General features: G+C 49.8%; 1 protein-coding gene across 2 annotated transcripts in view; it reads right to left on the bottom strand.

Moving 5' to 3' along the window:
• The window catches only part of Nwd1 (NACHT and WD repeat domain containing 1), a 62,573-nt gene extending 35,790 nt beyond the window's left edge, over nucleotides 1-26,783 (bottom strand). For both annotated transcript variants that reach the window (XM_035451560.1, XM_035451561.1), the window contains exons 1-8: nucleotides 26,700-26,783; nucleotides 21,047-21,163; nucleotides 16,078-16,375; nucleotides 11,166-12,435; nucleotides 9,810-10,013; nucleotides 8,551-8,710; nucleotides 6,448-6,565; nucleotides 5,295-5,453 (exon numbers count right to left, since the gene is read on the bottom strand). In XM_035451560.1, the coding sequence (XP_035307451.1) occupies nucleotides 5,295-5,453; nucleotides 6,448-6,565; nucleotides 8,551-8,710; nucleotides 9,810-10,013; nucleotides 11,166-12,435; nucleotides 16,078-16,375; nucleotides 21,047-21,163; nucleotides 26,700-26,783 (2,410 nt within the window). The remainder of the gene's footprint in view (nucleotides 1-5,294; nucleotides 5,454-6,447; nucleotides 6,566-8,550; nucleotides 8,711-9,809; nucleotides 10,014-11,165; nucleotides 12,436-16,077; nucleotides 16,376-21,046; nucleotides 21,164-26,699) is intronic.
• Between the last annotated feature and the right edge of the window lie 216 nt (nucleotides 26,784-26,999).

Here is a 26,999-nt window from a genome sequence, read left to right as displayed (position 1 = left end):
TGGGGGTGGCCCAGAAGGTAGAATGCACAAAGCCTTGGGCTCCAGCCCCAGCACCACATGAACCAGCAGTGCTCTTAAATAGCTTTCCAACAGTGGGGGTGATAGCAAAAACAGCTATTATCATGTATAAAGTTGATATCGGGGCTGGAGAGATGGCTCAGAGGTTAAGAGCACTGGCTGCTCTTCCAGAGGTCCTGAGTTCAAATCCCAGCACCCATATGGTGGCTCACAGTCATCTATAATGAGATCTGGTGCCTTCTTCTTATGTGCAGACACACATGAAGACAGAATACTATATACATAATAAATAAATAAATATTTAAAAAAGCTGTTATCAAATATTTCATTTAGTGGGCGTTGGTGGTGTACGCCTTTAATCCCAGCACTCGGGAGGCAGAGGCAGGGGAGTGCCAGGCTCCAAAGCTACACAGAGAAACCCTGTCTTGAAAAAACAAAAACATTCATTTAATCCTAGAGGAGACATTCTCCACTGAGGCCAAGCCATCCATTGATAACCAGCTGCCAACTAAAAGACAATGTGAGATTCCTGGTATAGAGCTTGAGGCCTGTATCCGAAATACCATAATTGATTTTTTGGGCCCCTGACAATCCCCCCTTTTAAATTATTAAAATGATACCATCAGAGGCAGAGGATAAGGAGTTCAAGGCCATCCTTCACCACACAGAGTTCAAAGCTAGCCTGGGACACATGAGACTCTGCCTCAAACAATTTACAGGGAGTAAGTAGAGCCTTCAGGTTCTTAGAGCCAGAAAGTGGCTCAGGAGGAGGAACCAGGACCTGGGAAGGGTGATGGGGACCGAAGGTGTCATAGGGATCAGTCAGTGAGGAGGGAGGGCGGTGATGGTTCTGCAGCTCTGGAGAGAAGCCGATGGATGCCACAGAGTGTCTGAGCAGGTGACAATGCTGACTGGTGAAGCTGGCCTTACAAACATGGGGCTTTAAGTTTGATTCCAGCACCTTGGCAAAAACCCAGCCTGGTGGTGCACACTGTAACCAGGGAGGCAGAGACAGGCGGATCCCTGGAGCTCCGTAGTTATCAGACACACACGACAGGCCCATAAGACACACTCATTGGGCACACCTATCAGGAACACCCCCACATCAGACACACACATCATCAGACACACACACACACACACACACCACAGAACCATCAGACACTCCCAGCAGGCACACACATCAGACTCACAGAGGTCAAAGACACCCACTGGACACACCTATCTAACACATCCATAGGACACACCCAGAGGTATGGCTTGCCAAACAATAAGATTAAATACTTTCAAAAACTTTATCTTTTATCGGGCACAGTGGCACACACCTTTAATCCCAGCACTATAGAGCAGAGCAGAGTGGGTCGCTCAGTTCGAGGCTAGCCTGGTCTACAGAGTGAGTTCCAGCACAGCTTTCCAAAAATAAAAACAAAACAAAACTCACCCACCTCTTCTTTGAATTGTTTGACAGCTTACTTCTTTAAATTTCATTTTGTTTCTTTCTTTGTATGTGAGTGCATGTACACACACACACACACACACACTAGGGGTGTGCAGAGGTCAGAGGACAACCTGTGGAAATCACTCCTCTCCTACTACCCTGTGGGTTCCAGGACTGAATCACGATGTCAGGCTTGGCAGCAAGTGTCTTTATTTGCTGAGCCATGGAGGTGGTTCCTTACTTTCTGAGGTGAGATCTCTCACTGAACTAAACTCACATATTCATCGAGACTGGGATCTGTCTGGCTGCACCCTAACTCTGGGGCTGCAGGTGCATGCAGCAGCCCGAGCTTTGGAGTGGGGCTGGGATCTGAACTCAGGTCCTCAGGCATGTACAGCCAACGCTTTACTACTGAGCCATGTGCCAGGACCTGTGCTTTTCCTCCTCATCTTCTCTTCCTTCCTTCCTTCCTTCCTTCCTTCCTTCCTTCCTTCCTTCCTTCCTTCCTCTTTCTTTCTTTCTTTCTTTCTTTCTTTCTTTCTTTCTTTCTTTCTTTCTTTCTTTCTTAATTTTTTTCTTTCTTTCTCCCCCCCCTTCTTTCTTTCGTCACAGGGTCTTATGTAACTTAGGCAGACCTTGAACTCCTGGCTTCCTTCCTCTACCTCCTGAGGGTTGGGATGGCAGGCCTGCACCCCCAACTCCATTTTCACTCTTCTGATTTATTCTTGCTTCAGGTCCCCAGCTCCCTGGGTTATCTCAAGATGCAGGAGCTCAGTGCCCTGTGGCAATCGGCTGCCCTGGGGCCAACAGAATCCTGCAGAACCGGACCTGAGACAATGATCAGCCAGACCACTGCACCAGGGCGGCTCAGCTTTCCTTTGTTCCTCCACTGTGAACACCTCACATGGACAGTCTTCCTATCACCAGACTGACGGTTTTGTCCCTGGTGTGGCCACACAGAAGACAAAGATCTTTTTTGTGCTCACTGTCACTTCTTTGTTTGTTTGGGTGTTTGTTGTGCAATTGTTCTTTTGTTTGAGACGGGGTCTCCTTGTGTAGCTCAGTTGTCCTGGGATTCGCTATGTAGACCAGGCTGGCCTTGAACTCACAAAAGTCCACCCACCTGCCTCTGCCTCCCGAGTGCTGCGATTGAAGCCACCATACCTGGTCTGTCAGTTTTTGTTGCTCTTTTGAGACAGAGTCTCCCATAGCTTAGGCTGGCCTTGAACTTGCTAGGTTTGAAGTTGGCTGAGGATGACTCTGAACTCCTGATCCTCCTGCGTCAGTCTTCCCAGAGCTGGGATGCCAGGTGTATTCCAAAGCACAGGCTTGCTACCCAGCTTGCTGAGTCAGGTGGAAGGTTGGGGGTTCCTCTGGGAACCTCCAGTGTTGGGGCTCTAGCCTGGTACTCCAGCACCAAGTTCAACCTCACTCCCCCCAATTTTACTTTCAAATAAAATGCCATGTTGGGGCAGGCAAGATGGCTCAGCAGACAAAGGTAATTGCCACCAACCAGGCCACATGTGACAGAAGGAGAGACCTGAATCATGCTGCTTTGTCCTCTGATCCCCACATGCTCACTGTGGTACACACATATAACATAAAAAATAAATGTACTTAAGTAAATTAAAAACTAACACATAAAGCAAGACACCATCTGAAGCACCCAGATGAAGGCAAAATTTTTATAAAGCTGCACATGGTGGTTCACACTGTACTCACAAGACTGAGGCAGGAGCATCACAGCTTTGAGATCAGACTGAATTACACAGTGAGACTCTGTCTTGAAAGGAAGGAAAAACAATCTTCATAGAGTAGTCACTCTTCTCCTTTGTGTGCACACATGTGAGTGGTTTGTTCAAGGCAGATCTCACAGTATAGCTCATGCAGGCCTGGAACTCACTATGTAGTCCAGGCTAGCATTGGACTTGCAATAATAATTCTCCAGCCTCAGTGTCCTGTGAAAACAGATGCATCTGCCCCATCTGCCTACAATAATTATTCTGTGTGTTTTAGGCATGTGTGCATGCTCGTGTGTGCATGCTCGTGTGTGTATCTTCATATGTGTATTGGGTGTGCTTCTGTGTATGCTTGTGTGTGCATGCTCGTGTGTGTATCTTCATATGTGTATTGGGTGTGCCTCTGTGTGCATGCTCATGTGTGCATGCTCATGTGTGTATCTTGATATGTGTATTGTGTGTGCCTCTGTGTGTGCTCATGTGTGCATGCTCGTGTGTGTATCTTCATATGTGTATTGTGTGTGCTTGTGTGTGCATGCTCCTGTGTGTATCTTTTTTTTTTTTAGAGTTTTTTTTTTAAGATTTTATTTATTTATTTATTTATTATGTATCCAAAATTCTGCTTCCGTGTATATCTGCATACCAGAAGAGGGCACCAGATCTCATAAGGGATGGTTGTGAGCCACCAAGTGGTTGCTGGGAATTGAACTCAGGACTTCTGGAAGAGTAGTCAGTGCTCTTAACCTCTGAGACATCTCTCCAGCCCCTCGTGTGTGTATTTTCATATGTGTATTGTGTGTGCTTCTGTGTGTGCTTGTGTGTGCATGCTCATGTGTGTGTGTGTGTGTGTGTGTGTGTGTGTGTGTATCTTCATATGTGTATTGGGTGTGCCTCTGTGTGCATGCTCATGTGTGTATCTTCATATGTGTATTGTGTGTGCCTCTGTGTGTGCTCGTGTGTGAATGCTCATGTGTGTCTTGTGTGTGTGCATGTTCATGTATGCATGTGTGCACCTTGTGTGTGCATGCCGACGTGTTCGTTTGCATGCTCCTGTGTGTATGCTCACATGTATGCGTATGTGTGCACATGTGTGTGGCACCAGAGGTCACCATCCGATGTCTTTCCTTCATCACTCTCCCCTTTAGCTTTGGTATCAGGATGTCACTGACCCTGAAACTCACGGGTTCAACTGGACTAGCTGGCCAGCAACACCCAGTGACCCTCCTGGCTCCACTCCACCCCCAGCACTGGAACTGCAGATGTGTAGCCCCACACCTGGCCTTTTACATGCTTGCTGGGGATCTGAAGTCCTCCGGTTCTCATGTCAAGGACTTTGCTGACTGAGCCACCTCCCCGACCCCTGTGATTATACCCACTTTCTGAATTTCATCAATGAAAAATCTATGGGACTGCAGGGTGGTGGTGGCACACGCCTTTGATCCCAGCACTCGGGAAGCAGAGGCAGGAGGGTCTCTGTGAGTGCCAGGGAGTGAGAGGGAGTGCCAGGACAGCCAGGGCTACATAGAGAAACCTTGTCTTGAACAAACACACACACACACACACACACACACACACACACACACACACACACACACAAAACCCATGGGATTTATTTTTCTCTCCTGTCACTTAAGTTTGAACGCACTTCCCTTTACTCCCCTGAAATACTTCCTGTCTGCTCTTGTCTAGAGGAAAGTGTGGGTCCAGGGGGAGGGAAAGCATTGGTTTTTCAGGTTTTGTTCTAAAAGTTCTTCCTGACTGCATCCCAAATTCTACAAGTTAGTACTGTAGGAGAGGCTGTGGAGTTAAACAAGAAAGTGACACAGTGGGTGGATAGAGAAGGAGACATACAAATGGGTGGATGGGTGGACGGGTGGGTGGGTGGATGAGGAATGAATGGAAGGTGGGAGGATTGATAGGTAGATGGGTAGATGGATAGACAGACGGCTGGGTGGATGGATGAGCAGATGAGTAAATGACTGACAGATGGAGGTGTAGGTTGGTAAAAATCAACTTTACAGTTCCCTGGGAAGAAAGGGTTTCTGAGGTTTCTAGAGAACAGTGCAGAGCACACCCTCCTGTCAGGCCAGGACACTCACCCATGCCCCGGAGCTCCACAGCAGGGCGACACAGCTGGAGGGCTTCTCTGACCAGACTAACCTCAGGAGAGTCCATGTGAGGGGCACACATGTCAAAGTCATCCAGCAGGTCCTCAATGCTCCCAGAGATGCCCCGGCAGGAGATCCAGTTCATGTTCCCTGCGGAGGACAAGGAGTGAGGAGAACCGGAGCCCTTGCATCCTGTTGGCTCACTCTGAGGGTGGGAGAATGGCCTCCCTTTCTCTCTGGGGCTCTTGAACTCCAAAGTTCTGGCACTGAGCCTGATGGTTTCTTTGGTAGGCACTGAGCTGTGATTGATAGAACATGACCTAGCCTCCACCCCAGATGCTGCTGATACCTCTACCTGTAAGCATGCCTCTCAGAAATGTTCCCAGGATTTGCCTAGTGTCTCCTGGAGGAAGAATGTCCTTTGAAAATCACGGGTATGGGTGGTGGGTGGGAAAATAAGTAGATGGAATAGATATGTAGACAACCATCCATCCATCCACCCACCCACCCATCCATCCATCCATCCATCCATCCACTCAGCCACCTCCTATCCATCCATCCATCCATCCATCTGTCCATCCACCCATCTACCAGTCCATCGATTCTTCTACTCGTCTACCCATTCATAACTCATCTATCTACCAACATGCTCCTCCATCTATCTGCTCATCAATACATACACCCCTCTATCATTCTATCATCCATTTATGGATCCACCCATCTATTCATGTGCCTGTCTACCTGTCTACCTACCCATTAATGGTGCATCAGTTATCTATCTATCTATCTATCTATCTATCTATCTATCTATCTATCATCTGTCTATCCACCCATCGATATCCATCCATCCATGTGTCCACTTATCTATCCATTCATTTATCCGCCACACCATTACTCTGTAGTTTTCCCTTCAGTACCAGCTTCCATTTACCCATCCATCCACCTCTCTCTCTCTCTCTCTCTCTCTCTCTCTCTCTCTCTCTCTCTCTCATTCATTCACCCATCTGTCCACCTTCTCAAAGGAAGAATGTCCCTTGAGAATCACGGGTATGGATGGATGGATGAGTGTTGGGTGGATGGATGGGTGGATGGATAGTTGGGGAGTGTCTAGGGCTCTTGTGGCCTCGGTCAGGGTAACCCTTACCCAACACCTCCTGCTTCAGCTCCTCCATGCGGCCCGCATGCAGCAGATGGAAGGGCAGCTCTGTCAGCTTCCTCCAGTTGGCCACTGTGCCTGAGAACCACAGCGGCTGTGGGGCCACCTGGTGGAGGTGGGGAAGGTCGTCAGCTTAGGCTTGAATTCATGGGCTTTCCTTCCTCCACAAACACTGTCCAAGCTGGCACCAGATGGTGCTGGAGGGGACAGAGACATGGTGGAAAACAGAGATACCCACCAACCCCCACAGGCAGGCTGGGCCAGATGGAGGGACACGGGGCTTGAGCATTTCAAGGATGAGGCACGGCAGGGAAATGGGAAATTTCTGCTAAATGTGGGCCATTGGAGCTGGGCCTTGGAGGATGAGTAGGAGTCTGGTAAAATATGTCGGAGCAGTGGCATTGCCAGGCACTATGGTGCTCACCTGGAGTTACTCAGGAGGAGGAGACAGGAGGGCCACCGGAGCCTAGGCCAACTTAAACAGCAGGGTGTGGCCCCATCTCCCAAAACAAAAACAAAAGATTGCGACAATAACAAAAACCAATAACATAGACGAAGACCCAGAGGCTGAGAGTACAGTGAGTTGAGGAAGGGCCAGTCATAAGGGGGCGGAGGTGACTCAGAAGGGAGAAGTAAATGAGGAGAGGACTGCTGGCAGCAGGCTGGAGATGCAGGCACTGGGGAGCTACGGGGTGGGGGGAGGAGGGGGACATGGCCAGACTGCATTCCAGGGGCTGGGAGAGCAGAGAGGAGGCCCTGGAGGCCTCAAAGGCAGAGCTGAGCCTCGAGTCAGGAGCACGGGACAGCATCCAAGCTGAGGACATCAAGGCACATAAGGGAAAGGACCAGGATCTCTTCTGTATGTTCACCAGTAACCACACATGTGTGTGTGTGTGTGTGTGTGTGTGTGTGTGTGTGTGTGTGTGTGTGTGTTTGTGTGTGTGTGTCTGTGTGTACATACACAGTGCAGAGATAGATATCGCAACTTTTCCTCAATTGTGCTCCATGTGACTTTTTGAGACAGACTCACACTGATCCACACCAATTGTAGTAGACAAACTGGTCATCTAGCCTATCTAGCCCAAGAGAGCCACCAAATTCCCCATCATGGGCTTTTTGTTTTGTGTGAGACAGTCTCACTATACAGCCCTGGCTGTCCTGGAACTCACTCTGTAGACCAGGCTGGACTCAAATTCACAGAGATCCTCCTGCCTCTGCCTCCCAAGTACTAGGATTAAAGGTGTAAATCTCACCATACCTGGCATGTCTGCCATTTTTCTTTTAATTTTACTTTATTTTATGTATATGGGTGTTTTGCCTACATGTATGCCTACGTACCACATGGGTACAGTGTTCACAGAGGCCAGAGAGGGCATTGGATTCCCTGGAACTGGAGTTACAGGGATGAGCACCCATGCAGATGGTAGGAACTGAACCCTGGTCCTATGCAAGAACAGCCAGTGCTTTTTTGTTTGTTTTGGTTTTAGTTTTTTGAGACAGGGTTTCTCTGGGTAGCTCTGGCTGTCCTGAAACTCGCTCTGTAGAGCAGGCTGGCCTGCAACTCAGAGGTCTGCCTGCCTCTGCCTACCCAGTGCTGAGGTTAAAGGTGTGTGCCACCACTGCCGAGCTGCAGCCAGTACCTTAACTGCTGAGCCATCTCTCCAGGCCCTGGCTTTCTTATGGGATGAAGTATTCAGTCAGGATGCAAGTCTTCATGTAAAGAGTCACCGTTCTGTCCTCAGAGCCAAGGAGACGCCCGTGGACAGCATGGAGGCTGCGCCCTCCCAGCTGAGCAGCTGACCCAGTGCACATGGAAAGTCTTCAGCAAGTCCCAGTGCTGATTGACATTTTGATTCTATCCTCTTCAATGGCAAGAAGGCTACACCCATAAATACTTAGTGCAAAACAGCACAAACACACACACCGTGTAGACTGAGCCCTGCACATAGAATTATGTTCTAGGGGTAAAAAAGCACCTTGATGCTGTGGAGGAGAACTGAAGTGTGTTTGGGGGTGTTTTGAGTGGGAGAGAAGGGAAAGGACAGTCATGTCAGGGTGTGGCTCTGGGAATGGAGAGGGCAGTGACCTCACCTTTCGGTCCAGGTTTAGTGGCTTCCCCACGAGTGGCAGGGTGATGAGTTTCTTGATGCCCTGACTCCATGCTCCAGAGAAGAATTCAGCTAGCACAGCATGTCTCTTGGATCTCTCCGGCCCAGACAGGTATCGAACCTGGATCACCTTGGACAGCTGTCTGTGGAGAAAGGGCACAGGCTGATGACCCTGGGGATAGTACAAGTGTGGAGGCTGTTTGTCCACTCCATGTCCTGTTGTCATTTAATGCTGAGCTCTGCAATGGCTCTTCTTTTTTATTTCTCTTTCTCTCTTAAAAGGTTTTGCTGTTGTGGGGGGCATGAAATGGTTCAGTAGATAGAGGTGCTTGCTGCTCAGCCTCATGATCTGAGTTTGATCCCTGCCACTTCCATCACAGAAGGCAAAACCTGACTCCTACGAGTTGTCCTCTGACTTCCACACACATGCCATACACGAGTACAGAAATAATAAATAATTTTAAAAAGAGCCTTTGACCTGGTGTGGTAGGTGGTGCAAGATGGCCATTGTGGTTGCTCAGAAGCAGGAGGACCACAAGCTGAAGTCGTGTGTGGCTGAATTGGGATCTCAAGGCCAGACTGGGCAACTTAACAAGAAAAAGCGAAAAGAGGCAGAGAAGATGGCTTAGTGGATAAAGTTTACTGCACAAGCATGAGGATCTGAGTTCAAATCCCCAGCACACATGGGAAAGCCTTTTGAGATGGGAAGCACCTGCAATCCCAGTGCTAGAGAGGGGACAGAAACAATAGGAGTCTAGAAGGCCTGTTGTACCACCAATGTATCTGAATTATGGATCTTCAAGTTCAGCGAGACTCGACCTCCAAATACAAGATGAGGAGTGACAGAGGTCAAACCTAAGGTCAACCTTTGTCCTTCATAAATGCACACATAAATGAGGGTACCACAGACAAATGCATCTCTCTCTCTTACACACACATACACACACACACACACACACACACACACAGAGTGAAAAGAAGGCTGGGGGCGTGGCTCAGGGGAGGAGCCCCTGCCTAGAATCCCCCAGTGAGGGGCTGGGGCCTGTGTCTCAGGGATGGAGTTCCTGCCTAGAACCCCATAGCACCACACACAACACTCAAACACACAGAGAGAACAGACAGATTAGGTGTGCAGAGTTCACACTGGTACTGGTTTGCGCTAGACTGCCTGAATACCCCCGGTAAGGAAGTCAAGGATTTGGCTGGGAGCCTTTGCTCTCAGGGTCCCTTCTCAGGGCCTACCTGTGCGCGATGGCCAGCAGTGTGCAGCCATCCACAGCCCTCCTAGTCAAGCAATGTGCCAGGTCCCGGCGGAGCCGCACCCACAGTAGGGGCGGGAAGCGCAGGAGCTCCTTGCTGGGCGGTGTCCAGTCCCTGTACACAGCCTGCAGGACCTCGTCATCCAAAGACAACACATCCTTCAGCTCTGCCTCCGACAGACCATACCTGGGGGCGAGGGGCACCGCACACTGTGACTGCCCTTCAAGGAGGATGTGCAGGACCTCCTCGAAGCTGCCTCCCTTTCACACACATCTGCAGAGCTGTGCACAGGCCACTCTCCAGGCTCAGGGAGTCTCAGTCAGGTATGGTGACACACCTCTGTCATCCCAGCACTGGGCAAGTGGAGGCAGGAGGATTTTGAGCTACATAATGAGTTCCAGGATAGCCTGGGATAAAAAAAAAAAATCCTTTTGTTTGCTTTTCTCTATGGCTTTGGAGCCTGTCCTGGAACTGGTGTTGTAGACCAGGATGACCTGGAACCCACAGAGATCCTCGGGCCTCTGCCTCCATAGTGCTGGGATTAAAGGAGTTCACCACCACCACCTGGCTCATAATCTTCTGTAATTAGATCTGCTGCCCTCTTCTGGAGTGCAGGCAGAACACTATACATAATAAATAAATCTTTTAAAAAAAAAACAACTCTTCTTTCTTTGCAAACTGTTGTGTGGTGGCTCACGCCTTTAATCCCGCAGGTGGATCTTGGGGAGTTCCAAGCCAACTGGAACATCAGCATTGTACAAGTGCCAACTGAATAAGAAATAAGACAAGTGTGCCACTCTGTGCCAACAGAGACTTTGAGGTCTGAGCCAGAGCAATGTAAGATGGGCACTACTGTGTATATAAAAGACCTTAAGACAGGGTGCTCCTGGAGCTGACGAACACTTTCAGCAAAGCAGCAACCTACAAAATCAACACACAGGGCTGGGTGGAAGCTCAGCCTGCAGTATGTGCCTGACCTCCACAAAGCCTGGTTCTGTCCAAATCCCTGCAGAAAAGGCTCGGTGGAAAGAGCCTTAGGACCTTAATGCGACCCTGTAGCATCCATGCAAAAGGCTGGGTGTGGCTGTGTGGGTGTGGCCATAACCCCAGCTGGGCTCCCTGGATCCAAGGTCAGTGAGAGACCCTGTGTCAAGGGAATAATTCTAAGATTGAAAGAGCAGGACACCTCATCTTCCAATGGCTCTACATGTTCACACCACACATGCACCCAACCAACAAAAAAGGAGAGAGGGAGGGAAGAAAGAAAGGAAGGAGGGAAGAAGGAATTGGAGGGAGGAAGGGAGGGAAGGAGGGAGGGAGGGAGGCAGGCAGACTTACCGGGAAGACACAATGTAACCCAGCACATGGGCAACCAGCAGCTGCCCGTGTGTGTTCTCCAGGCGGATGCAGAGCTGGTGTGTGGCCTCCTCAGCTGTGGCAGCCAAGGGCACTGGCACAGTGAAGGAGGCCCACTTCCGGGCCTCCTCAAAGGCCAGCCTTAGCCGCCCTGGGTGGCCACACTCCGGGAGGCTGGCCCAGAGGATGTCCCTCTGAGCTGGGCTCAGTGTTCTCCTTTCCGCAGCCAATAGCAGTTGGATAAGCTCCTGTCCCTGACACCCAGACAGGGCCTTCACCTCCCAGTAGGCACTGGGGTCCTTGAGAGTCTGTTGCAGTGTGTATAACACCTGCTGGCCTGAGCATGTAGAAAGGATGACATGTACTTTTGGGGGACACTTGAGGGGCAGCCAAGAGACCCTCCGAGAATGGCATATGGAATCCAGATCGTCCGCCGAGTCCAGGAGCAGCACCAAGGACTCAAAGTTCCTACAGGACACAGTGTGCAGGAGCCTGTGGAAGAAATGGCCCACCCTGCCATGGACCTCCAGGACCTGGGGTGGGGGCAGTGGCAGCCCGTAGGCCAAGCACAGCTGAAAGGACAAGCTTCTGAGGAGGCTTCGGGCATCCAGGCTCATCTTTGATGTCCCCAACAGCCTCAGGACAGCCACAGTCTTGTGGCCAAGAAGCTCTGGTACCTGCTCGGCTAGTTTGCACATGAGGGAAGTCTTCCCTATGCCCGGTGGTCCAAAGAGAACCAATGGAGTATGGGACCGGCTGTCATCCTGTCTGAGCCGCTGCCCCAGCTGGGCCAGGAGCTCCTGGTGGCCACAGAAGATCCTGGTGGACTCTGTACTCCGCCAGAGATGGTGGCGGATCTCCTGGTAGAGCCAGCCCAGCTCCTGTCTGGCCGACTCCAGCTCTCGCAGTTGCTCCAGGACCTGATGGTTGGTCCTGGCCACAAACTGCTCGCTCAGCTCCTTCAGGTAGCGGGCGTGAGCCTTGTTCTTGGGATTGACTAGGTCACGGCTCCAGGGCAGGCGGTGGGACTTTAGGGCACCAGGCTGAGCATCCAGTATGCGTCCCTTAAGGCCACTGAGAAGACTCTGGGAGTTGGTGTCCAGGCAGCCATCTGCCAGACGATCCACCATCTTCAGAGAGCAGTCATCCAAGATGTGTTTACTGAGGTCCTGTACGTCTCTCAGGAAGACGGTGGCTCCCTGGGCCCCTGCTGCTGAGCTTAGGAGACCCCGCTCGATCTCCCACTCAATGACTGCAAAACAGAGAACAAGAGGGATCATCAGGGTCTCCAAGGCCTGTGAGGGGCTTCAGGGTGACAGGTTTCAGAGGGACACGGGCTGTCAAGGTGAACCAATGGGACAGTCGCTTGGGGCAGCTTGCAGAAGCTCACATGGGATACACACTTGTGTGTGTGTGTGGGGGGGGTGGTGGTGGAGGGTATTTACATACAATGCCTGCAGAGACCAGAGACCAACCTCTCCGGTGTCATGCCAGGATCTCAATGGTCAGGCAGCCTATCTGAAACTTCGAGCTTTGGGTTCAAGGAGAGGCTGTATCTCAAAGGAATGCGGTGCACAGTGACAAAGTACAATGCTGATGGCCTGCTCTGGATTCCACTTGAGTGCACCCGCAAAGTCATGTATGTACACATCACACACACAACACAAAACTCCACAGTTGGGCAGGGTGGGGTACGCTTGCAACCCCAGCCCTCTGGAGGCTGAGGTGAGGATCGCTAAAACAATGACTGTAAGACAATGACTTCAGCTGGGCGTTGGTGACACATGCCTTTAATCCCAGCACTCAGGAGGCAGAGGCAGGCGGATCTCTGTGAGTTCGAGGCCAGCCTGGTCTCCAGAGCAAGTGCCAGGATAGGCTCCAAAGCTACACAGAGAAACCAAAAAACACACACAAAAAAAAAGAAAGAAAAAAGACAATGACTTCTTTTTTACGTGTATTCATTTAGTAAGTTACTTGGGGTGGGGGTGCATTTTGGGGTGTGTGTGTGCACCACCCAGCATGTGTGGAGGTCGGAGGACAACTGGTGGGAGTCAGTTCTCTCCTTCTACCATGTGGTTCATCGGGATTGAGCTCAGGTCATCAGGCTTGGTGACAGGAACCTTTCCCTGCAAAGCCAACTTGCTGACTCAGCAAACAAAGTTTTAACCCAGCCTGGATTACACAAGGAGACTCTGCCTCAAAAAAAAAAAAAAAAAAAAAAAAAAAAAAAGATTAAAAGCAGAGGGCGTGTGATTCCAGTGATAAGAAATGTCCAGGCCAAGTGGTGGTAGGGGGGTGGGGGAGGCAGAGGCAGGTGGATCTCTGTTAGTTTGAGGCCAGTCTGGTTTACAAACCAAATTCCAGGACAGCCAAGGGTGCACAGAAAAACCCTGTCTCAAAAAACTGAAGGAAAGAAAGAAAGAAATGTCCAGAACAGGCGTGTGCATAGATAGCAAGCAGATGAAAGACCTTCTGCAGCCCAGCCAGGGGAATAGCCTCTTACTAAGGTGATAGAATGTTCTGGAACTAGACTGAGGTGGCAGTACACAGCATGGTGAGTATTAAACTGTTCGATTTACAAATGGGAATTTCACCTCTGTGACTGTCACCTCCCTGTGTCTGTTTGGAGTGTCCCCCTCGAACAGTCAATCAACAAACAGCTCCTGCATGTGTCATCCAGCCTCTGTGGTCCACAAGGGGACTTGGCATCGAGGGTCACCTCTGGAAACAGTGATGAGTGAATGAGACTGTCCTCCCAGATATAAGTGATGGGAGAAGGTGGCTGCGAAGGCAGAGAGGAAGGAGTGAGGATTATTACAGAGTTCTGAGTATTAACTAGCCAGCTGGGTAAAGGCCTCAGCTGCTGCCTGGAACAACCTTGGCATCTCACCCATAAAGGGCCAACGAAGGTAGATCTGCCACAATCAGACAGTTCTGACACCATAGCAAGAATGCAACAAATGACACCCAAATGGATGTGCCTGACTATGTCAGTGAAACTTTATTTCAAACACAAGCTGTGGGCCAGGCTTGGCACCATTACCACAGCTGACTGATCTCTGTCCCAGGAAGTGTTGTAGCCACCGGAGGACTCTTGTCTTTTTAAAGATTTATCTCTGTGTGGCCTCAGCTGTCCTGAGACTAGACTGGCTTCGAACTCACAGAGATCTGCCTGCCTCTGCCTCCTGAGTGCTTCGATTAAAAGTGTATGCAGGCATCGCCCGGCTTGTCTTTATTTTTTAATTATGTGCACATGTGTGTGGGGTTTGTGCCTGTGATGATGAACGGGGTCTGGTGGCAGGAAAAAACTGAACTTGGGTCCTCCGGAAGAGCAGCCAAAGCTCCAAGGCTGAGCCATCTCCCCAGCAGTGGCCCCTGGACTCTCATTTCTAGAACTCACACTGACTTGTCTCAGGAGGCTTTTGTTTTTTAGCAGTAGCCAGAGTTATTTTTGAAGCCTCTCCAGGCTCAGTGGAGGCTCCCAGCTCTCCACAGATGAGAGAGTCAGGCCCTCCGAGACACTGCATTCCAGTCAAGGACAAGAATCACCCAAAGTCCTCTCCAAAGCAGGCATGGAGGCACAGGCCTGTTACCTCAGCTGAAGCAGGAGGATCACAGGTTCAAGGCCAGCCTGGGCTACTAAGACTCTGCCTCAAAATGAAAGAATAAGAAAAGCTGGTACGGAAGGACCTGGTGCCATCTGAATTCTTGTTAATTGAACTGAACCAGTGTCTTGGTGCATGTACAGTAAAACTACATAAATTCCTGGGCTTGCCTAGCGTTCAGGAAGCCTTAGGATTCACCCCAGCACCACATATGCCCGGTGTGGTGATGCACATCCGCACTCTCAATACTCTGGAGGCAGAGACCACAGGATCAGGAGTTCAAGGTCATCTTTGGTTATGTACCAGGTCCAAGGCTGGCCTGGGCTACATGAGATTATATCCAAAAACCAACAAATGAATAATTCCCCCCAAGAGGCTGGGACAATGGCTCAGTTTGCCATCTATTCATGAGGATCACAGTTCATGTCCTCAGTGCTCAGATAAAGGCTTGGTAGGGTGACAACTGACTATAACCTGGCACACTGGAAATGGAGACAGGAATCTGGGAAGAAGCTGGCTACCTACATTAGCTTAATCTATGAGATCGGGGTTCAGTGAGAGACTACCTCAGTGTACAATCAATGGGGAGACACCTGACAAACTCAGGCCACACACCCAAGTGCACCTGCGAACACCTGAGCATGCGTGTGCAAGCGTGTGTGCACCACACACACAGAGGCATGCACACACACCTGTGCACATATACACACACACAGCACTCTAGGATTAGCGTGTAAAGGCCCTTGCCACCGAGCTTGATAACCAGTTTGACCCCTGCAAATTGTCCTCTGACCTCCACACATCTCCGCTGCTGACAACCACTCCCCAGCCAATAAATAAGTGCATATAAAAATAAATATAGCCTGGCGGTGGTGGCGCACATCTTTAATCCCAACACTCACGAGGCAGAGGCAGGCGGATCTTTGTGAGTTCAAGGTCAGCCTGGTCTACAGAGTGAGTTCCAGGATAGGCTCCAAAGCAATACAGAGAAACCTTGTCTTGAAAAAACAAACAAAAATAAACAAATAAAATAAATGCATTCTTGAACACCCTCAGTTGCAGGCAAACTTAGGATGGTGGTCACTATGGGAGACAGGAGGGCAGAGCTAAGGAAGAGGAAGTGGGTCCTATCGGCTGACACAGGTTTGGCTAGGGCGGTACAATCTCCAGGGAGCCAAGCGAGTTTGACATTGACTGAGATGAAACACTTGTATTTTAGGTCCTGGGAGATGTGTGTTGTCTTGGATTTCCTGTGTCACATGAAGCCCTGGGGGTTCCCTGAAGCTCACCTGACCGATGGTAACACTTCCATTGCTCCTGGTTGATGAGGCCCAGCCTCCAGGCTTCCTGGGCTCCACCTTGAAGGACAGAGGTCAAAGTGGCTTCCTCAGGCTCTGGGGCCCCCACAGAGCCTGGAGGCTGCAGCAAGTAGGTGGGAGGGATGGCATTGTCATCTCTCCGGAAATGTCTGGCCACCAGCTCCAGATCTTGAGGTCTGGAGGTCAGCTGGGCCCTTAGTGCCTTCCACTCTTTCTCTTCGATGCGCTGGGGAACCAGGCAGGGGCCATACTGGTCGCCCAGGAGAGCCTGGCAGGGAGACATACGGGACATGGGTTCAAATCCCACTTGATACTGAACTCTGGGGCCGTGAAGGGAGCACACTGAGTGAGGCCTTGAATGCCAACCTGGTGGTGGCATCATGGTGACGATTATACAAAGTATGGTCAGAAGCTGGCTGTGGGGGCACAGGGTGATGCCAGTACTCAGAGAGGGGGCTGAGGCAAGAGGAGTGGGGGTTCCAGGCCAGCAGAGACAGCAAAGGAAGGCTGTCTCAGAAGAATGGAGAGCTCAGCAACACTACCAGATGGAGGAGGAGGAGCCAGGAGGGGAGGAGATGGAAAAAGAAGAGTACACAGGAGGAGAGGCAGAAGGGAAAACACTCAGAAGTAGTCATTGAGGCAGGCCTGTGTGTATGTGTACCTGTACATACAAGTGTATATATGCCTGCGTGGGCACATGTGAAGGAAACAAGTAAGTTTCTATAGTTTTGAGTCAGGGCTCCAATATTGCCCAGGCCACACGTATGTCCAGGAATCAGTGGTGATAGATAGTCAGGCAGTTCCTCCAGGGTCCCTGAAGTCCCCCAAGGAACAAGGTCCAGCCTGCCTCAGAGGGAGGTTTGAGGCTGAAACCACAGAGCAAGAGAGGTGCTAGGAGCAGCTGGAGCCCCAAGAGGCACAGCGTCTAAAGGAGGAGCATGGGAACCTATCACTGCTAATGAGTTATTTACCATGGAGCCTTCTCTCCAGGGTACCAGTGTGGGTCTGATTTCGTGGAAAGTCCTCCTAACAAGGGTGACAGTGACAGGCAGGTTCCAGGGACAATGTGGGCAATTCGGGGGTGGGGGTCAGTAGAACTCAGCTGAGGGGTGGCAGGTCTAGAAGGGCTGGTGGCCTGGATGTGGCAGCAGCCTGGGGATTCTCCTTCCCCACGCGGCTGGAGCCATCTTGTGCTTTTCCAGCCTGCAGTGTGGGCTGAGAGTCAGTCCCCTGTGGCATCTCCTAGTCCTCTCTCTCTGAAAATTTTAATTTGTGGGTGGTTTGCTTAGTTTTGTGCTTGAGGATATTTTCTCCTTACTGTTAAAAAACATTTTTCAGGGCTGGTAAGATGGCTCAGTGGGGCCGGACGTTGGTGGCACACGCCTTTAATCCCAGCACTCGGGAGGCAGAGGCAGGTGGATCTCTGTGAGTTCAAGGTCAGCCTGGTCTCCAGAGCGAGTGCCAGGACAGACTCCAAAGCTACACAGAGAAACCCTGTCTCGAAAAAAAAAAAAAAAGATGGCTTAGTGGGTAAAGGCATTTGCCAAGGAGTCGGACAGCCTGAGTGCAATCACTAGAACTCAGACAGTGTGGGAGGGGGAGGGAAGGCCTGCAGGCTGCCCTCTGACTGTGCTCCACCCCATAAATAAATAAATAGATAGATAGATAGATAGATAGATAGATAGATAGATAGATAGATATCCAGAGCTACACGGGCTGGTGGCACAGGCCTGCCATCCCCACACTGGAGGGATGAGTTAATGATTAGCTTCAGGGGCTGGAGAGATGGCTCAGCGGTTAAGAGCACTGACTGCTCTTCCAGAGGACCTGGGTTCAATTCCCAGCAACCACATGGCTGCCTACAACTGTCTGTAATTCCAGTTCCAGGGGACCCAACATCTATGGCAAAGCACCAATGCACATAAAATAAAAATAAGTTAAAAAATTATTAGCTTCAGCTTCACAGTGAGTTTGAGGCCACCCTGAGCTACCTGAGACCCCTTCTTAAATGGGAAAACCAAAGCCAGGTCTCCCTTGTAAACTCACCATGATTGTTAGGGCTTTGGGAAGTTAAACCTAGGAGCATGAAAAATAACTGAGAAGGGGAGTTATAAGCAAGAGGGCATGTTTTATCAAGTGGGTGTCTATGTGTGTGTGTGTGTGTGTGTGTATGAGCATACATATGTGGTCTGTGCACATGGAGGCCAAAGGTGCACACAGTATGACTTCTAGTCTTCGCTCTAATTTATTAATTTTTTAAAGTTTATTTACAGGTGTGGGTGTGTGCTATTGTTGATGCAGTGCCCACAGAGTCCAGAAGAGGGTATCAGATCCCCTGGAGCTAGAGTTACTGGTGTGTAAGGGGCCGTTTCCTGCATTCTCCATTATAATAATGGTGCCTAAAGACACCAAGATGTAAATTACTTCACAGGCGCTGGGTAATCTCCATTCCTTTGATCTCTGCCTATCCAATGGCTCATTTGGCCTGAGGAGCTGAAGCCATTTATAGGGTAACACGTCCCAGGCGGCTGGCCAGCCTTTATAAGGGATGGTTTTCTTGGTTCAATGTCTCCGCTCTGGTAAGCTTATGCATTAAAGCTTGTCTGCAGAAGGATCCGAGTGTCCTGCGTGTATTTCTTGCCGGCCGAGAAAATACAGCGCGCGGGACACTGGTGTTTGTGAGCTCCCTAGTGTGGGTGCTGGGTCCTCTTTGATTAGAGCAGGCATGTGTCACTGCTTAGCCATCTCTCCAGCCCACACTTTATCTTTTGAGACAGTTTCTCCAGGAACCTGAGCTCATCGATTGCCTAGAGCTCACTGACCGCTCAGTGAGTTCCAGAGTTCCATCTGTCTTTGCCCCCAGGTGCTCAGGATTTGAACTCGGGTCCTCGTGCTTGCCTACCAGACACTTTACACACTGAGCCTTCTCCCCAGCCTGAGAAAATAGTTTAAAGCAATAATAATTAAAACATACTGGTAGTTGAGTACAAAAAGAAGGACAAGACACAGTCTGAAGACACCAGAGGCACTGTAGTTAAAAGTGAACACATAACTAGGCATGGTGGCTCATGCCTTTAATCCCAGCACTCGGGAGGCAGAGGCAGGTGGATCTCTGTGAGTTCGAGGCCAGTCTGGTCTCCAGAGCGAGTGCCAGGATAGGCTCCAAAGCTACACAGAGAAACCCTGTCTCAAAAAAAAAAAAAAAAACCAAAGCAACAAAAAGTTAATGCATCTGCAGACACGCCTCAGCCCTTGGCCAGTTCCAAGGTTTGTTTCTTTTCTTTCCTTTCCTCTTTCTTTCTTTCTTTCGTTTTTTTTCTTTTTTTCTTTTTTTTGAGATGAGGGTCTCCAACTCATGGACACCAAAGGGAACATCTCTATCAACATCCTCCAAAAGGCTCAGGAGCTCACAGAAGAGGGGGCGCAAGACTGCTGCGAACATGACACAGCTGTGGAACCATGGACTCACAGCAGCTACAAGCACACATACATGATCAATACATGATCAACACAGCTAAAACCCAGTGTGTGGGGGGTCCTGAGCCCCCCATCTGAGGACCTATTGGCAGTTGATGACTGCTGGGGGAGGGAAAATCACTTTGTTTCAAGGGTGGGGCCTCTGGCAGGCTTCTCTGGCCCCAGATGGTCTCGTACCTTATACATTCACAATTAGTACCACATTAGGTGGTACTAATTGAACTCATTGGGTTATTTTTTAAAAAGACACAAAGGTAGAAGGAGGGTGTTTGGGAGGTGTAGGGGGGTAGGCAGAGCAAGTTGGGCATGGATTTGATCAAGATGAAGTGTATGGAGGTAAGAAATTGTCAAAGAAGACATTTTTTAAAAAATATTCCTTAAGAAAACACTCCTGGGTTGAAGCAATTCTCCTGCCTCAGCCTCCCAAGTAGTTGCCATGACAGGTGTATGCCTGCACCTCCAGTTTCTTCTGTTTTGTTTTCTTAGGGAGACTTAATCTCTAGGCAACACTAGCCTGTAGAACATTCTAGAAATCTGGGTAAATGCTAATCCATGCTTTGTGAACATTGCTGCACAGGGTCTGTAGCTCTTAATGTGGACAGTGAGGGTTTTTGTTCATGTGTGAGCCTGTGAGTATGTGCAATGAGTATGTGCCCTCAGAGGCCAGAGAGGGCATCAGACCCTGACAGTTGTGAGCCACCTGAGTGCTGGGTGCTGGGATCTGAACTGGGGTTCTGCAGGAGCAGCACAGGCTTGTAACTGCTGGATGTGAGGGCGGTTTTGTTTCAAAACAGGGTCTCTCTATGTGTTGCTGGCTGTCCAGAACTCCCTCTGCAGACCAGACTGGCCTCAAACTCAGAGATCCACCTGCCTTTGCCTCCGGAGTGCTGGGTATTCCCAGCTTAGGTTTTTTGTTTTGCTTTTAATTTTCACTTTTTGAGAAACTGTCTGGAGCTTGGTAGACAAGAGTGACCTTGAATTCCTGATCCTCCTGCTCCCACCTCCTGGAAGACCAGTCTGCTCTGTCAACCAGAGAGGGGATTATTTTGGTGACAGAGGAGGTAGGTAGGTGCATTACAGAGCAACAGAAACATGGGGATGGAGGGAGAGAAAGAGTGTGGATTTCTACTTTCTCTCTTGTTTTCCAGAATCCCAAACTTTCCAAATATAAAGTGGGCCAGGTGGGAAGGGTGGAGGGAGTTTCAGAACGGCCTGGAAGATTCCCTCCAAGTCAGTGTTATACTTTCCCGCTCACCTACTGCCGTGTTCCTAATGCCTGGCTTCTGAGGAACACATGAGTACTGTTAGTGATTAGTTATGTCTGTCATGACTGGTTCACGGGGACTGGGATGTTAGCTAAAATGCCACCCACTTCTCTCTTGTGTTTGGGTAGCTACCAGGGACCACGTTCCTGTGATGGAAAACGAAATAAAGGCAACGCCACCTGCCCTGACACACTCACCACAAAAGCTGGTCCTATGGACGTTTTCTGGCAGCGGTCAAGTTCTTCTAAGCAGAGTTCTATGGTCAAGTGGTCAGTGGCTTGTGTGTTCGGGACACCCCACCTCAGATCAACCACCTGGGAATAGAAGGGTGAGGCTTCTGATGACTGATTTGTTCTACGGTTTCATTCAACTGAAGAAGTTTCTCTTCTAGGGAGATTCTAGATTAGGCAAACCGGAGGCTAGGGATGTAGAATGCTTGCCTAGAAAGCCCCAGTGAGGGGCTGAGGGCGTGGTGTGTGGCAGATGGTTTACATAATGCTCAGGATTGATCCCTAGATTCCATTCTGCAACAGAATGAAAGTCAAAAGTGTTTATCCCTAGAGCACAAATGGACTTTGGGAGCCAGTTCCCTATGGAGGGATACTCTCTCAGCCCAGATACCTGAAAGAGGGCCTAGGCCCTCCCCAAAATGATGTGACAGACTTTGATGATCCCCCTTGGAAGGCCTCCCTATCCTTGGGGAATGGGTGGAGGTGGATTGGGGGCTGTCTGTGGGGAAGCATGGGAGGGCAAGGGAATGGGGGGATTGATATGTAAAATAGATTGCTTCTAAAATTAAAAAAAAAGTGTCACTCCTTTAGTCCCAGCACTCTGGAGGCAGAGGCAGGCAGATCTTTGTGAGTTCAAGGCCAGCCTGGTCTACAGATTAAGTTCTAGGACAGCCAGGGCTACACAGAGAAACCCCATTTTGCTGGAGAGATGGCTCAGAGGTTAAAAGCACTAGCTGCTCTTCCAGAGGACACAGGTTCAATTCCCAGCACTCACATGGCAGCTCACACCAGTCTGAGACTCAAATTCTAGTGGATCTGACACCTTCATACTGACATATGCACAGGCAAAACACCAATGCACGTTTAAAAAAAAAGAAAAAGAAAAAAGTGAGTCATCAGTGTAATTACAAGAAAAGGAAAAGGTAAACTGGGCGTTGGTGGCGCACGCCTTTAATCCCAGCACTCGGGAGGCAGAGGCAGGTGGATCTCTGTGAGTTCGAGACCAGCCTGGTCTACAAGAGCTAGTTCCAGGACAGCCTCCAAAGCCACAGAGAAACCCTGTCTCGAAAAACCAAAAAAAAAAAAAAAAAAAAAAAGGAAAAGGTAGATCCACCTAAGGGGATGTCTTTGTCCCTCTCTCAGAAGGTCACGGTCATGAACTGCAAGAAAAGTCCCTTGGGCTCCTGATGCTTAAGCAGGAGGGAGGATTTTGAGGTCAAAGTGTAACACAAAACATAAAAGACCCAGAGACAAATATTGGGGTTCAAGCTTCAAACTGAAGATCAGAGAAACAAAGCAGCCAGGCCAGTCGATCTTACCTCTACCCAGCTGAAACGGCAATCCTGTCTCCACCACTCCTCAGAGGCAAAAGGCTCTCAGTTCCTGTCTCCCCATTATATTCATTTCTCTACTCAGCCATATCCTCCTGTCTTCACCTCCCTCGTGCTGGGATTAAAGGCGTGTGATCCCAGGTGCTGAGATCACCTTTGTGTGAGCTGTTTCTTTTAGGACTGGATCAGTTTTGTGTAGTCAGTGTGGCCGTCTACCTCTTAATCCTAAATCCTGGGATTAGGACAGCTTGAGGCTGGCTTTGCTTTCTGAATCCTCAGACAAGCTTTTTTTTTTTTTTTTTTTTTTTTTTTGGCTTTTTGAGACAGGGTTTCTCTGTGTAGCTTTGGAGCCTATCCTGACACTCGCTCTGGAGACCAGGCTGGCCTTGAACTCACAGAGATCCACCTGCCTCTGCCTCCCGAATGCTGTGATTAAAGGCATGCACCACCAATGCCTGGCTCAGGCAAGCTTTAATAAATAATGAATAATATATCACCACATCAAGGCTTGTTTGAGCTGTAGCTCCCTGTCTCAAGGGAGAAGGAAAGAGAAAAGAAAAGAAAGGTTTACTTAAAAACAAGTTTGTGGGACTGGAGGGTTAGCCTGGTGGTTGTGAGCACTTGCTGCTCCCCCAGAGATCTGAGTTCACTTCCCAGAACTGCACTGGGTATCTCACAACAGCCTGGAACTCCAGCTCTGAGAATCCAAAGCCCTCTCTGGTCTCCCAGACACCTGCACACACTTGCACACACACACATAAGTAAATCTTAAAAAACAAAAACAGGTGTGGTAGGGCAGAGGCCGAGCCTCAGTTGGCAGAGTGCTTGCCTAGCTACACAAAGCCCTGGGTTCGATGCTCAGCGCTGTCTAGCAGGTGGGGCTGGGACATGCCTTTTATCCCTACACTTGGAAGCAGGGTATTCGGAGCTCAAGGCCATTGGTAGCTACATATCGAGGTCAATGTCAGCCTGGATTTCACAAGACTCTGTCTGAGCAATTGAAAAATTCGGTAGGAAGCTGGGTGTTTTTCGCCTTGTTCCTTGTTAAAGGAGAGCATGTCCAAGCTGGCTGGGAACAGGCTTTTCCAGGGAGGGTATTGAGACCAGCAGGAAGTGACCCAGCCAATTCTCCTTAGCAACCACATGCATGCCAGGTCCACCTTTGCCACTGGCCAGCAGGGGGCTGGGAGAGGTGGAGGTGGAGGAGGGGACTGGGAGGCTGCAGGGCTGGCCTAGTGAGGCTGGAGTGACAGACAGGAAGACAAAGAGTACAGGGAGCTGACTCCACCTTTGTCAGTTCTGTAGCCCAGAGAGAAAGAAAAGCAAACCCTGAGCAACTACAACAACAGGAACAGGGGCTGGGGGGGGGGGGGAGCGTGCAGCCTCTGGTCGTCCTCCCCCAGTAGCCTGGTGCTTGCCACCACCTGCCTGGGCACCAGCAAGGTTGTTAAAGCGACAGGCACAGGGCTTTCATGAGCCCTCATCATGTAAGGTTCCCTTTCTGTTGCTGTTTTGTTCTGGTGACATATGTGTGTACATGTTCATGTGTGTGTGTGCACACAGGTGTGTGCATGTAGAGCCTCAAGGTCAACCATGTCTGGTGTCTTCCATTACTCCTTGACATCTTGGTTTTTGAGACAGGGTCTTTCAGGCTGGGCTGCATGGCCATGGAGCTCTGGGGCTGTACCTGTACCTCTCCCGGTCACTGCACCCAGCTTCTATGTGGATACTGGAGATCAGAGCTCAGACCTTCATACTTGCAAGGTAAGCCCTGTCCTTTCTCAGGAGTCTATCAAGAATGGAGATGGGCTTTCTGCCTCCTCTGCCACCATGGCACCACAGGAGAGCTTGTGGAGAAGGGGCTAAAAACAAGAGGCTGGCTTTGAAGTTCACCCTTGATTGCACCCTGGAGAAGACAGGAGCCACTGATGCTTCAATTTCAAGCAGTTCCTCCAGGAGAGAATCAAGGAGAACTGAGAAGCTGGAAATGTTGTTGGAGGGGCTCCAGAGCAAGATCATTGTCACTTCTCAGGTATCTGTCCCCAAAGTTATTTGAGGAATGACAGTCTCTGAGACCAATTGCTGAGAGCTGGGTGGTGGTGGCATAGCCTTTAATCCCAGAGGCCGAGGCAGACAGGGCTTGAGGCCAGCCTGGTCCTCAGAGTGAGTTCCAGCAAGAGCTACACAGAGAAACCCTGTCTCAAAAAAAAAAAAAAAAAAAAGAAAGAAAGAAAAGAAAAGAAAAAAAGAAATAGAAGAGACAGAGAGAGAGCACTATGAGCTGCTTTACTGTAAACTTAAGACACATTGGTCTGGAATGTTTTATGTGAATTCATACAAATTTAGGTACAACAGAAACAAGAATGGGGTGACCTTTAGAAACCCTGATTTGCTTGGTGGTAGTGATTGGGTAATGGCAGATCTCTAAGATGCTTGTCTGTAGCATGAGGCCCTGGGTTACATCCATGAACCCATGCAAAAGCCAGGCTCAGTGATACATTCTGCAATCCTAGAGCTGAGGACCCCAGGGCTAGATGTTAGGCAGCCAGGTTGGCAAGCTCCAGGCCAGTGAAAGATGCTGTCTCTAAAACTTAAATGGATGGTACCCGGGGAATGATACCTAAGTGTGACACCTGGTCTCCACATGTGTGCACACATATTCACACCACACACACATTCACACACTTACATTCACACACACACACACACACACACACACACACACACACACACATTCACACACACCACACACATTCACACTGATAAGGAGATGTGGAGAGCAATATAGAGTAAGAAAGTAGCCTCTTGTTAAAATATTATGAAGGGCTGGAGACCGCTCAGCAGTTAAGAGCACTGGCTGCTTTCACAGAGGACTCAGGGTCAGGTTCAATTCCCAGCTCCCACACGGCAGCTCACAGCTGTCTGTAACTCCAGTTCCAGGAAATCTGGCGGCCTCTTCTGGCCTCCACAGTTACTGTACACATAAGGCGCATAGACTTACATGCAGACAAACATCCAATTGCATAAAACCATTAAGTAAATCCTGCTTTAAAATGACTGTGACAGCTGGCATGGTAGCATATAGAGGGCATGAGTGGGCACACGTGAGCACTGGAGAAACCAGGAATGTTAATCACACAGGGCTGTCTCCTCAAAGGAGGAAACGAATACCTGTTTCCCACTGAGAAGGCAGGCAGTAGATGCTGTGAATGACCTGGTGACCTTGGTATCTGTAGAGCCAGATCCCAAAATGTTTATCCTAGACTCTCCGTCTCTAGACCTTCATCTTTGTCTCTCAGTCACTATCGCCTACCCTGAGGGGAGATGTCACATGGACTTCATAGCCTGCTTGACCGCTACACTGTCTTGGGCAGGCAGAGATCACAGCAGATTCTGGCCCCTTAGGCTGTAGGGCCCATCTTCATGGTGGAGGTCACATGTATTTTTCAAAGAATTTCAATGTAGTCATGCCTTAAGCTTTATTGTGCACATGGTACTGGGACAATTATCAGCAGGAAACTTTTTTTTCAAAGCTGTACTGTACTTAAATATGCCTAAAATAAACAGCCTGGGGGCAGACTCCAGAAGTCTGATCCAACCCAGCTAAGTCTCGCTGAACTGGGTTTCCTTCTTGTCTCTCTCAGTTTGTTTCTCTGGGGACTGTGGACTGTTTGTAGGGACCCCACAGTGGCACACGCCTTTAATCCCAGCACCCAGGAGACAGAGGTAGATGGACCTCTTGGAGAGGTAGCTCATTTGGTAGTGTTTACAGGTCAGTTGGCAGAGAGCCAGGCTAGCACACATGAATCACAGGGGTCTGTAGGGAGTCACCCTAGCCCCGCCCAATAGTCCTGGGGCAGGTACCAGGTGGACCCGGGGACTCGCCCATAAGGGCGGGGTGAAGGAAAGCCGGGATGACGTAAGGGAGCTTCTTAAGGGGCTGCACGTGGGGACGCGGGCCCCCTTTTTGTTCTGGCCGCGCTGGCTGGGTTCTTAACCTAGCTCTGGCCTGTGTTTCACCCGGCTGTGCTCTGAACTAAAGAGACCTTAATCCAATAGGGGTCCATCTACATCACTGCATAAATGGCTTGGTGGCTCACTCCTGTCACCCCATTGCCTGGGAAGTGAAGGTAGGTGAATTATTAATTCAGGGTCATCCTCAGCTACATAGTGAGTCCAGCCTGGGCTAAATGAGACCTCATCTCAAAAGACAAAACAAAAAACATTTTGAGTTTTGAGACCCAAAGCTAAAGCACCTAACGGATGATAAGAGGTGGTGTGTGACTTACCTCAAATGTCAAGCCATGCTTCTGGCAGAAGCTCTGCACCTCGGGATAGGCAGTACACTGCAGAACTTCTCGCTCTGCGTCCATATCTGCAAGGCACAACCAGGAGCATGTTAGAGAGAAGATTCCAGAAGCCTGCCTCACCCGTACTGAGCTCTGTGTCTCATCAAACCCCTGCAAGGTTGGGTCATCCTAAATATCAAAAAATATGGAAGAAGAGGAGGAGGAGGAAGAGAGGAGGGGGAGGAGGAGGGGGGAGAAGGAGGAAGAGGGGAGGAGGAGGAGGGGGTGTGTGGAAGAAGC

This window comes from Cricetulus griseus (assembly GCF_003668045.3).
Source record: "Cricetulus griseus strain 17A/GY chromosome 1 unlocalized genomic scaffold, alternate assembly CriGri-PICRH-1.0 chr1_0, whole genome shotgun sequence".
NCBI classification, from domain to species: Eukaryota; Metazoa; Chordata; class Mammalia; order Rodentia; family Cricetidae; genus Cricetulus; species Cricetulus griseus.
This window is presented reverse-complemented; position numbering and strand designations above follow the sequence as displayed.